This window comes from Silurus meridionalis, chromosome 29 (assembly GCF_014805685.1).
Source record: "Silurus meridionalis isolate SWU-2019-XX chromosome 29, ASM1480568v1, whole genome shotgun sequence".
In the NCBI taxonomy this organism is placed as follows: Eukaryota; Metazoa; Chordata; class Actinopteri; order Siluriformes; family Siluridae; genus Silurus; species Silurus meridionalis.
Window position 1 is genome coordinate 2,675,466 of NC_060912.1, and position 12,806 is coordinate 2,688,271.

At 39.1% G+C, this 12,806-nt stretch overlaps 1 protein-coding gene across 1 annotated transcript in view; it reads right to left on the bottom strand.

Annotated features, from left to right (window-relative positions):
- thsd7aa (thrombospondin, type I, domain containing 7Aa) overlaps positions 1-12,806 on the bottom strand; it is a 115,094-nt gene that overhangs the window by 18,080 nt on the left and 84,208 nt on the right. The window contains exons 13-22 of the mRNA XM_046844323.1: positions 12,239-12,505; positions 9,459-9,637; positions 8,636-8,641; positions 8,388-8,521; positions 8,160-8,313; positions 6,543-6,684; positions 6,294-6,409; positions 6,089-6,206; positions 1,883-2,028; positions 766-940 (exon numbers count right to left, since the gene is read on the bottom strand). Coding sequence (XP_046700279.1) covers positions 766-940; positions 1,883-2,028; positions 6,089-6,206; positions 6,294-6,409; positions 6,543-6,684; positions 8,160-8,313; positions 8,388-8,521; positions 8,636-8,641; positions 9,459-9,637; positions 12,239-12,505 — 1,437 coding nt within the window. The remainder of the gene's footprint in view (positions 1-765; positions 941-1,882; positions 2,029-6,088; positions 6,207-6,293; positions 6,410-6,542; positions 6,685-8,159; positions 8,314-8,387; positions 8,522-8,635; positions 8,642-9,458; positions 9,638-12,238; positions 12,506-12,806) is intronic.

The following is a 12,806-nucleotide window of genomic DNA, read 5'->3' on the forward strand; positions in this document are numbered from 1 at the left end:
TTTTCCTTGCCACAATATACTCTAACAGTGAATGTTGTAGTAAAAAAAAAAAAAAAAGAGAGAGAGAAAACCATAAAACAAATTTCCAAGAAGCAGGATGCTTTATGTGTTTCTGAGACTGTGGAATGTAAAGGAAGTTTTTTCTTCATATTCTTCTCCTTTTCATTTTTCCTTAAAACTATTTCACCTCCAGTCTTGAAAAGCACAATTTACTTACCAGTTTATTCAAGCAATTTGTGAGTGTTCCACTAAATTAAGGTTTACACTGACCCTTATTAAAACCTGTTTAAAAATTACAATTAGCGGAAACCCTACAAAAAGTACAACATAAAACCCTGCACAATATAACACTCGCACGAATATAGTGAAGCTTTCATTGGAGCCCTGCAGAACTCGGAATGCTATAAATATAACGCACAGTGGAGTGTTTTTGGGGCTGGGTGTTCAAGTTGATGGTAGCATCATCTTGGGAAATCTACTTCCCAGCTAAAACATTTAGCCTCCATGGTGTTATAAATATTCTAAACCAAGTAATAAGACAGACTTAGAAGCACAAATGGTTCATGATGAGGATTCAACTTTCAGGAATATTAATATTACCACATAGCATATGTGTGTACATATATATATATATATATATATATATATATATATATATATATATATATATATATATATATATTTATTTATTTATTTATTTATTTATATGCTGGAGGCACTCAATTGTACAGGACGTCTTTAGAGCTAATTTTTCGAACGTGCTACCTGGGCATGGTAACGTGCAAGCCTCCTCCAAAATGATCTGTGTCTGTCCATCTACAGTCTGCTCCAGATCTCCACACAGTTCCTCATCGACCAAATTTCCACCATTACTTCCAGAGCTGTCAGACACGAAGCAGGAGACGTTTCTGAAGCGAAGACCTTCTCCACACCGAGCACCCTGCACGCACACACACAAGCACACACAACCATTATAATACATACAGTATGACACTTTATCCACATTTCAGCTACCCTACACCACAATCCTGAACTTATGTTTATTAAAGGCATGGCAATAAAAACGTTGCGCCTGACTGGACAGCAGAAATCACAAAATGTACAGATATTTTGATGAGAAGAACCGAAACCTCATCGCAACATATAATTTAGGGCTTTCAAAGTGCCACCAAGAACAGTTTAAACTTTTATTAAACTTTCATCTCTTATATTCTTAATATTATTTAAATAAGTGACCTTAATGGCACCTGAGAGCTCTTTTTAGTTTCTGAACTTTCTACCAGCAAAACACATCAGAACCGAGTCTCTCAGATTTGGATTAAATCCATATGCTAACCTTAAGAATAGTAGGTTCTGATTTTCATCTTTAAGAAAAACATGCTTGACACACCCCATTTTGGAAGACACTAATGTAGGGAACAAATATGTACTGTACTTGTCTAATAACTAAGTAACTCAAGTTCTTTTGGTGAAGCCAATGAGCCAATAAGTACAAGAAGATTTTCGCCTTTGGAGTCAAAAGCTGTGGAAAACAAAAGAGAGAGAGGCAACATTTCCTGCACTGTGTCAAAGTACATTGTGACAGGGGCATGTGGCACCACTCTGAGCTGGCAGACAATAGAGGAAAACAAAGAGAGAGAAAGAGAGAGAGAGAGAGAGAGAGAGAGAGAGAGAGAAAGATAGCAGCGAGCTGTGTCATCTCCCTGTTGTCTTTAATAACACCCCACAATGGGCTCAGCAATGCAGCCACCTGACAACTGGAGAAATGCGCAAGAGTGCAAGAAGAAAGAACAAGGGTGTTCTAGACAAAAGAATAAAAAAGCTGTTGCACAACATGCAAATCCGTGAACTGTATTATAAACGCATGACGTAAAATCCTGACCTCGACTTTACACGGAGACCAGGTGCTGTATCGCCAGCTGTAGCAGGGTTTCACAGGACACGGCTTCCACTGCTCCAGCTGAGAGGGACAAGGACGCCCATCGCCCTGAGATGCCTGGATCACAGTCCTACGCCTCCATAGTTTTCCTACATAGAAAAACACAAAAACCGTCATATGGCTGATTTAATGAACAAAAACAAAGGTTAGCTACTAGTTACAATGCAGAAAATTGTCTCGAAGAAATGTATGCATTTGGGTCTTATTTAAATACAGCCATCTAACAAGACACTCAATCAGACAGTAATTCTTTAGTCTGTTAATTGATAGTAATGTTCCTGCTCTAATACAGAATCATATCAATAGTGGCAGCTCATTCACAGGAAATCGAATGCTCCAAACACACCACTCTGACAATAAACATGCTGTTACTTGCAATAGTAAGCATATAATTATTTAAGATTTACTGGTTTATTTAATATAGAGTGATTATTACTGATTGCTAAACCTAATGAAACGGTTCATTTAGTGTTTATGTAAGGAGTTTCCAGTTTTATCGTGTTTTTTTTGACCCGTCATTTGGTTTTCTGCCATGAGAGACTGCACTGTGGTTGTCAGTAGTGGGCGGCCATTAGGGCCCTCAATCAGGATCACTGACTTACGTTTTAATATATTCCTGTCCATAAATATGTATCAAATAATTCCCAATTGTCCATCCTATTCATTGCATAGTGTTTCTCTATGCAGTGTGCTTGAGTGTCATTTTATTTTAGTTTCTGTCCAATCAGAGTTCAGCCGTCGCATCACATATTGCCCATGATCCGATTAGAGAGATGAAATAGATCTAAATCCATGTTCCTTTCACTATAACCAATCAAACTGCCATTTGGTCACTCCACGGCTTGCTAGCTGGCGTCCAGTCCCGTCTGCATTTCCACGTCCTTTAATTAGACAGTCAGAAAGTGCGCTAGTCAGATCTCGCAACTGTAATAAACTGCGAAAGCTTTAATATATATGCATGGATTTAATATCTGTTTTTTTATTCCACAACGGCTTACAGAGGAGAAGAAATTGATTTGATTGCACTTACACCACACACATTTACAAGAGGACCATTTTAAGAAAAGCTGGAAATTTGGCGCCAAAACAGATCAAAACAGTTGTTAACCTTTTTACACAAACCTTTATGCACAAAAGTTTGCACAAATACTCATTAATTTCAAATTTCCAGGAAACTTAAATGCAAAAAATATAAATTTTAGGGCTGTGGCTCTAGTGAAAGGCGACTTGTTGATTTGTGTTTGTTGCATGTCTCTCTTTAGCAAAGCGCTCGGTTATACTGCATTTCTGTATCATATTAATGATTTCTATTCTATATGGCACCACAATGACGGTATTAAGAGGTGGATTGATTCAGGTAGGACACCAATGAAGGTTTTCAGTAACTCATTAAAGTTCCTACACATTAAATGTAACTGAAAATTGTTTGCAGATATGACAGGTTGCTCCTAACTCAATGAAAATCTGGAATGATTTGGAGGTAGTGGGTGGTAAGAGTAACTCTGCTTTACACTGGGCTGCACCCCTACTCACACAACACTCCTTTACCAGCCCTCTGTAATATCTGTATCATCCATTAAAAAAAAGATGTGCGCATTTAACTAAATGCAAAGACAATAAATATTAATTCACAAATTACGCATCGATCTCCTTTTGTGATTTGCCCTGACATAATAAAAAAAAAAAATCCCCTTTACAGTAAAGCACATAGTTCGTATTACATTCTTTAACGCATGCTTTAACTTGATACCAAAGCCTGAACTAGACTAATATGGCGCCCTCTTACACATAACTCACTCAGTGGAGCCATTCCAGCAGACTAATTCCTGTGCCTGGAACTGTTTTGCTCCTGCGTATTACTGTTTTGCTCCTGCTTATTATGTTTTGCAATTCGACTGTAGCATACGCAAAAAGAGGAAGGCAGTTGTTTCCCACCGGTTGAAAGCGGCACCCATGGGACACTTGCAATTACAGTAGGCGGTAGGGATTTGGAGACGTCTGGAGGGAATATATTAGTTTTTATGCCTATTAGACAATTGTGTTACATGGTATGGTGTTTGCACAAGAATTTACTATATTAATGTACAGCTGCTATAACTTTAATCTTTTGCTTTACATTAGAGATCAGTACCAAGGACCCACCACTCCTACTTGAAGAATAGAGTCACTTGCAGTATAGTGAGACTGCTAAGGGATGAGTGCTTCCTAATGTTTGCATCCAAATGTCACCTGGTCCAGCACACCCAATTAGTCTGCTCTGCGGCAGCCCTGACCTTCGACTACCTCACGCTCGTAATATCGCATTACCAATGAGCCGTTGTGTACAATTGTCTGCGCCCCGGCACACAACGAACCGCGCTTCTATTATCTTCCGAGCTGTTTTTAATGAGTCTGATTGCACACAGCCCTAAGGGCCCACCACGTGATGCTCCTTAATGTCGAAAGATGATCAAACGGGTCCCGCGTCAGCGGGCTGCCCTCCAGTTAGTCTTAGCGTTTGTCGATTCGTCATCTCCACAGGCTTTCATCATCAAAGGTTCGCTGCTGAGAGGAGTACCAGAAGAAGCTTTAGGTTAGCACTGGAGCGAGATATGCGAGGAACGAAAAGAATCATTGTTGTGGTTTATAGTTGCATATAATGTTGTGGAGCATCGGCGCTTCCTGTGCACTTACATTATACCAGCTATTGCTTGAAGACTTTTCTGAGGTGGAAAACAACCTGACCATAACAAAGCACTGATATTTGAGTCTCCTTTCATGCATGTTGAACTGTTCACTATTAAGACTGCCGACCCAGGGCCGTTTCTAACCTTTTTGGTGCCCTAGGCGAGATTCCTATTGTTACTCCTCCATGTCTTTGCCCTCCCACCACAATGCTCCACCTTCCATAAAAAAAGGTTAAACACATTGCAAAATTGCCTGAATGAATGTAAACATATACTGTATATTAAACTTAAGCAGAAAAACAAGTATGTAATTTAAAAAGCGAGCGAGGGCAAAGGTGTCAGTGGGGCAGGGGGCGCTCATTGGGTTCCCCAAGGTGGTTGGGAAGCAGGTGACCACCTATTTTGTCTATGCCTAGAAACGATGCTGTGACAACCAATCAGAAATATGCATTCATCAGTGCTCTGGTATAACTGGAAGTGCTCCATACTTTGAGCATTACACTAGAGACAAGATCCAGTGTTTTGGTGCTTTGTGTGTTCATCGGTAGTCTTTGTGCCAAACATCAGAGCTTCTTTTTGATGGGATTTTGGGCGGAGAATTCAGCACCAGCTGTCAAGATGTGGCAATCATTTTAGGAACATCCACAATTTGCTCTGATGATTCATTCTCAATGTTGCTTCTGGCTTTCGGAGTTCGTCTTCACAACAGAACAAGTCATGCACATTCTTCATGGATTAGTCTCAGATTCCAGCCATTATTTCTTTGGCACACTCAAGAACTCTGACCCACCTGCTTAGCCAGCTCCCCAAGTTTGTGGGAAGAGTAACGCTCCCACGATCGCTTAGGTCAGTGCATGTGTTACACAATGTTCACAGCGTTTACTCGGGCTGATGGCTCTCCAGCCTCCTACAGTGAAATACTTTTTCAGGCACAAATATAATAAAACTGAACTGATGGAATTACGCACACATTATGTGCTTTTAAGAGATCGCATAATCACCTACTCAAATTTCAGTCATTATACTGAGGACGCTCTTCGGACTGACTCTGGCTTTGGACTAAATTTGTTCTTTCATTCATCTTCTGTAATCACTTTATTCTGGGTAGGGTTGCAGATCTGGAGCCGCTTCCAAGAACAATTGATGTGCGCTAGGAATGGATATATACGCTTGATGGGATGCCACACCAAGTTCATCCACACAAACACAATCACACACTTGATCACACTTTGAGGCAATTAATATTCGCCAGTGGTACATTTTGGAAACTGGGAGGAAAGTCAAAACTGTTTTCTGAATTTCTTTTATTGAACTCTTAGAAAGCAGTTCAATGGCTGCCACATTCTATAGCACCTCATTACTAAGCTATAATAATATCGAGTGTTGGAACATCATTGTATATTTTTTCCATTTGGAAACCCGTAAAAGTTCTACACCACAGGTTTTCTATTAAGAACTGTAGCTATAGTGTAAGTTATATTACCTGCAAGGCCACAGGTATCAGAGCACTCAGACCAGGAAGACCAATCCGACATCTGACAATTGATAGGACACTCAACCACACAAGATGCATTCATCTGCCACTTTTTGTCAAGGTTAAGCTGAAACGCAGAGTCAATAAAATGTGGTTAGCATGCAAATCATGAAATGTGCTATGGCACATAGCATTCGAAAGACTAGCACTATACCTCTTCGCAGAACTTAAGGTCTACAGATTTGCCGTCACTGCGTACGCAGTCAAGCATGCGTGTTTTGATGCCGCTCCCGCACACAGCTCGCTCACTCAGCTGGCATGTGCTCCAGTCTGCAATATTCGACCACATTGAGCACTTTATTTCACCAAACATTACCAAAGACAAAACTAAGCTTGTTCAAGACACGCAAAAAACAAACAAAAAAAAATATATAGTGTGTCTTCTATATATACCACCAATTACCTGTGATGTTGTAGGAGTAGTGAAAGCAGTTGGTGTTGAGAGAGCAAGGCTCATTCTCAGTTGTAGGAGGACACTGCTTTGATTCGCCAGGCTGACGGATGGGAACGGCAGACCTTTCTCGCGAGTTATTCACATTGCATGGCTGAAAGAAACAGTTCTTGGTAACACTTTTTTATAAAACCATGAATACTCACTTTTACAGGAACATTTGTAGACATTTACATTTCACATCTATAGCATTTGGTAGAGGCTGTTATTTTTTTGGAACATTTGAGAACATTTAAGTCTCTATCAATAAATGCATCTGGTTTAAACACCAGATCAATAGGTCAGACACTAACAATGGCAGTCGTCTTAATCTTTATGGGGAGGTTATATAGTTAGAAAAGCATTATTTATTATTATAATAACTACGCCTGATTATTTATGCAGCTTTCACTCAGGGGTGTGCATTCTGTGGTTGTTTTTAAATATCTGTAGTCAATCTTAAGGTTATTTGGTTATTAGTGATGAATCTGTAGCCCCCCTGCCACTCGTGTAGTCATTTACCTCAGATAAGCTATAGAAAGCGTTCTACAAGGTGGTATCAGAAGGGTTTTGAGACTAACTGGTGCTATTCTGACCACTCGTGTTACCACGCCTGCTATTTTATCATGGACAGCAAGTTAAAACAAAGAGCAAATGTGAAATTCTGCCACAAATCTGCCACAGAGACATTTGGCGTGACATAAGTTTGACATACGCGAGGCTGCGACAAGTCATTTGAGGTGTTATGAGTGGTACGCATTTTTTTAAAGAAGAACATCACTGGTAGATGACGCAAGACCAGGAAGACCTTCGACGAGCTCAACCCCCAAAAATGATACCATTCAGCAACTTGTGCATGATAATCGTCAGACAACAATCGCAGCAGATGTTTGATACACTTCGAAAAGAAGACTTCCAGGACACATTCCAGAAGTGTCAGGAACATAGTGACCACTGTGTTGCTGTTCAAGGGAACTATTTTGAAGGTGATAGTGTGTAAATGTAGATAAATGAATTACTTTCTTGTAAACAGAGCTTTTCTCGAAAATTTTGATACCACCTCTTACAAAAGTTTGACAAAACACTGCGTTAAGCACTGTCAAAACCTTCTAAAGAAACTAATTCTGTAGTAACGTATTGGGGTTTAATTGGAGGCTTTGACTCTCTTGCCATGTCTCTCATAGGGAGACTTTCTACATGGTAATTAATGTCATTCTCTGCACTATAGCAGGATCACATTTGATGCGATCGTGAAAAGCCTATTAAACTATTAGAATATTAGAATATTACTTGAGCAATGAAAAGCCAAGCACCCAAGCAGATCAACTATGTCTAGCCTTTTCTTTTCTTCACAACACATATTCTGCATGTGAGTGCTCCAGAAACATGTGTCTACCCGAAGGGTATGACTCTAAATTCGTATTATTGAAGCATTGATGGAAAACTGGGTTAAAGGAAAGTTGGAGCTTCCTACTGACCAATTATTGTAAAATGTCTTGTACAAGCAAAGGCTCTAATGCTAAAATAAGTAAGACTGATAATGTCTGCTGATATAAAGAGATGTAAATCCATAATACCAAACTGTCTCACCAGTGGGCATCGACTCCAAGCGCTCCAATCGGACAGAACACAGTCTTCTGGACAAGGCAACTTGCTCTCTCTTGCTCCTAAAGGCATCTCTTCTGGGTCACACAGATAATCCTCCATTGGATCTGATGGCCCGTCAATTGTGTTCTGCATACACCTTCAAAGAATAGAATTATAATTTAGGGAATATTTGGTTTGGACGAATAAAAATTTTAAATTTTAAGATCATACCTAACTTTCCTGGTCTGCACTCCTTCCCCACAGTTCTCCTTTATGTCAATATTGCTGACTTTCCACACACTCCAAGGTTCAGCTACCCAAATATATTGGCCACAATCACTCTGGCATGGTACCACCTCATAAACCTGTAGTGATGTCACATAACAACCAAGCATCTTAAGGTTCGACCAGTACATGAATCTTGAATAATAAAAAAAAAGATATATATATTATATATATTAAAAATGTATATTACTTACCTGGGCCTTGTTTTATATTCCCCAGGAGCACAAAAGGAAGACATTAAGAAAAGGAGTTATTACTAAGAATTGAAGACATGTATTCTGTTTGGTCTTGTGATATAGATAAAAAGTTTCCTGCTCATGCAATTCATTATTAAAACCAGTGGTGTAAAGTATTTGAGTAAATGGTTAAGGTTTTTTTTCCGGCTACTTTCTTCTTTTACTGAGTAGCAAAGCTATCAGCAACTTATCTTTTCTACTTAAAAACATTTATGCTTCAATATATTAACTTTTTTACTCCACAAAGAAAATTAATAATTAGCTTCATCAATTACATTTTGCACCTTTGCCAAAGGTGTCAGGCTCAACCCTCATTTTTAATCCAAACAGAGCTTGAATTAATTCCAAACACTTAAAAAATGCTTTTGTTAAGGTTGAATAATAATATTGCCCCTCTCTGAGTCTAAGAGCTTTATCAAATCATATTCAGGTGTGAAAAGTTGGTTTTACTTTATCTAAAATTATTTACTTTTTATTGGTTAATTAAATACTAATGGCTCTTCTTTGGTTCTTTGTGTCATGATACTGTAATTCTTTTTATAGATAGGTTAAACATCTGTCTGTTGAACTACTGCATCTTTAAGCTTACATTCCATATCAGTCAAATACTCAAGATTTGTTCAAATCAGATACTCTAAGACTTGTAATGCAGTACATTTGGGCAAAGAATCAACTATAGTTTTACTCAATTATGATTTTCAGGTACTTTTTTACACCTCTGATTAAACCAGGCCAGAACACCTAGTGCTGAACAGACACATGTGACTTTAAAACAGTTCACCTGATTAACATGGTCAAGTTTCGGACATGGCCTTCCACCATTGTAGGGTTTCTCTCTAAGCCATTTGGACCGCACTTTGACTCCACTTCCACACGATTTGCTGCAGCGTGACCAGTTCGACCATTCACTGAGTTTACAATCGGATGGACATGGAATAATGCACGCTTCTTCGATGTATCCTGTCGAATGAGATCAAGCAAAGAATGTCTGATTGGGTAAAGCTACAACTGAATGTATTATGGTAATCAAATAGACTGCTGGCAAATTTACTCGTTTTATTTTGCTTTTTAATGTGAAAAGCTGCAGGATTTCTATTCCCAAACAAGAAAATATTATAAAAGGTGTATTTGATGTTATTTTTGAAAACCAAATCATACTTCCTCCTGAATGTCAGGCCAAATTGAATTGTTGAGCACCTTTGGTGGCATTTCAAAATATTGAACTATTTTTTTCTCTGCCATATGTTCAAAAATCGCACTTGGATGATGGCAGAAATGAAAACTCATTAGCTGATGAGCAGAGTGGATTCTGTGGACTAAGTTAATCAATCTAAAATATTGGTCACAAATTATTGGTCACTTTCTAAATAAAATAAAAAAAAGTATTGCGCAACCGCTAATAATAACATATAAAGAAATTGTTTTTTACCAATGCAATTATGCTAAAAACAATGCATCAGGATTGAAATGCCAACTTGTATCTGATGCACACTTTTTTAATTTGTTGCATCATCATCGTTAACTTTTATGCCGATGCACGGATGCGAATTGGTGAATCTCACAATCCCTAATATAGAGTAATGCCTGCAAGGTTTAAATAGTCCTCTAAAAAAGAAAGGTCTAATCTGGTTTTAGAAATAGCAGATCCTCTTATTGCTCATGCTGAGGACAGGAAATGTCTTCTGCATGTTAGTAACCATGGTGATAGTTTTAGATAAGGTTACGTGGCAGGCAGTTAGAACTCCATGCATGTCTAGTTCAAACAATTATCCTCATTCTCATGAATAATGGACACCAACATATCTTAGATATCGTTCTTCCTTGTTGATTTCAGATTTCGTATATTGTTCAAGATTTGTTAAGAAATAAGAAATGATGGTATCTGTGAAAGCGTACTCAGAGTGCAATACAAAGTACGTTTCTTTAAAGGCTGAAATGACTGAATTCCCTTTTTCACAAAATGATTCAGTAGCCACAGATGGCTTCCTGCCTAAAGGTTTTCTTTTATAGTTTTAAAAGCTTGACAAGCTCAACCCCCTACAAACTGCCTCAGGCATCACCATCAGTCCATCACACACAGCTTCACATTGGGAAGATTACGAGCTCAAACGGGAGTAACAATACAGATACTAAATGCACTAATAGAGGAAGATTGCTATTTCCACCAGCATAGATTCAGGTTAAGGATTCTGGGCATACGAGCATATCATAAGCTCGAAGCTGTCTGGATCTGGATAAAGAGACAGAAATCAAGCCTGACAATCGAATCATAAAATAAGGAGCTTTACATCACCAAGCTCTTGTATACGCCTAAAACCCATCACGTTCTTCCATCATTGCTTTGCTCTGAGGCGGCACATGATATAATTCTGAAAATAACGATCTCCAGTTCCAGGATTATTTTTTCCCCCCATTCCCTAGCAAAATGCTAATTTGGCTCGGTCGGAGGCGCCTTGACAGATTTGGGCTGTGAATGATGCAATGGGCTCTCGCTCTGCACATTGATTCACTTCTATTGAATTTCCCATCAGTGGATGCTAAGTGTGCACAATGAGGTGAGTGTTATCCTGTTTCCAGTTGAGATGTGCCAAATGAAGGGAATTGATTATGGAGGACACAAAAACAACAGCCTCGCAATTCCTCAAAAAGAATTTTTGAAGAACCTTAATGTTAAACTTGATTTTGGTTACATAGTAATCTGTTATGATTCTTTCAATCTGACTTGAGGTCATGGGAACTGACTGGCAGTTGTGTCAAACATCAAACCAGATTTTGATCATCAGAAGTGCACTAAGCCTCAAGGTTGGTTGACAAAACCATAAAAAAAATCCAATTTACCTGAGTAGGTTTCATGAACTTAACATAAAAGCAGTCTTTCTGTCAGCTGACATGGGTTCATGCTGGTTTTGAAGAAAAGTTTTGATGTCGAGGTGTAATGTGACCCCAGTGGACTTAACTGGAGTTATACATAGCATGTCATAAAAATTCCCCCCAAAATTTAAGGGGAAATCAATAAAGTATATCAATTTTAAAAGCTTTTCTATTCTTAATTTCGAATTAATGACATAAGAGAAATATATGAAACTTTTACATTTGTTATGGTACCTGTCCATGGTCCTGGAAAACCAATGGCTCTAGTCAAATTTGACAATTTTTTCTTTTCAGAGGAAAGCCAACATTGCTCAGTGCCTTTATAACGTTATATCTCCAGTGAAGTATGGTGGTGGTAGCAACACGCTCTGGGATACACAGGACAGTTTCTTGTCTGCTTCTCTGGCTTATGCCCTTAGGCGTGGTAGCTCAGAGTTTGAGGCTCTGATTCACTAAACGGAAGGTTAGGGGTTCACCAAGGTATTCAAGTATCCCTGGTATCATGATGCGACTTTTGGGGCCCTTGAGCAAGGCCCTTGATCCTCTGTGCTCTAGAGAACATGGCCCTGCACTCTGACCACAGCTTCCGAACATTGCTGGTATATGGAAAGAATTTCACTGTGCTGTAAAGTAATTGTGTACAATGTGTTTGTTTGTCCATGTTTAGTGAACATAGATTTGGAGTCACACCATGGCTGTTGCACCGGGATGTCTCCACGAGGCGGTTATCCTGGTCGTAGCACACCATTGCCTGGTAGCGATAGCCCTGGCCACACTCCTTAATATCGCCTTGAACCTTCATGCCCAGGATTCCTTCCACTCGGCCTCCCTCAGGCAAGATGCAATCAGACCAGTTGCCTACAGGCTGGGCATTGTACTTATTGCAGGGGCAGTATTGAGTCTCCGTTAGAGGATACACCTGAGTGTTCTTGCAGTGGTCTCGCTTCTTACTCTTACCTTAGGATACAAAATGCAAACACACACACACACACACACACACACACACACACACACACACACACACACACATAAAACATCTTAAATCTATTACACTAAAAGACTTCAGAGAAGGTTTCAGGTTCACCACTTTCATGTGCATTAAAGGTACCAAGCATTCATGTGAAGTCAATTTATATGAAAATGAAAACAAGGTGCTACGACTTTCACCTTCTACAAAAAAAAAAAAAGTGCTGAGAATTGAATAGCAGACTGAAGTCTTGAGCATAAAAAAAATGTGACCCCTTCAGATGTGCTGACT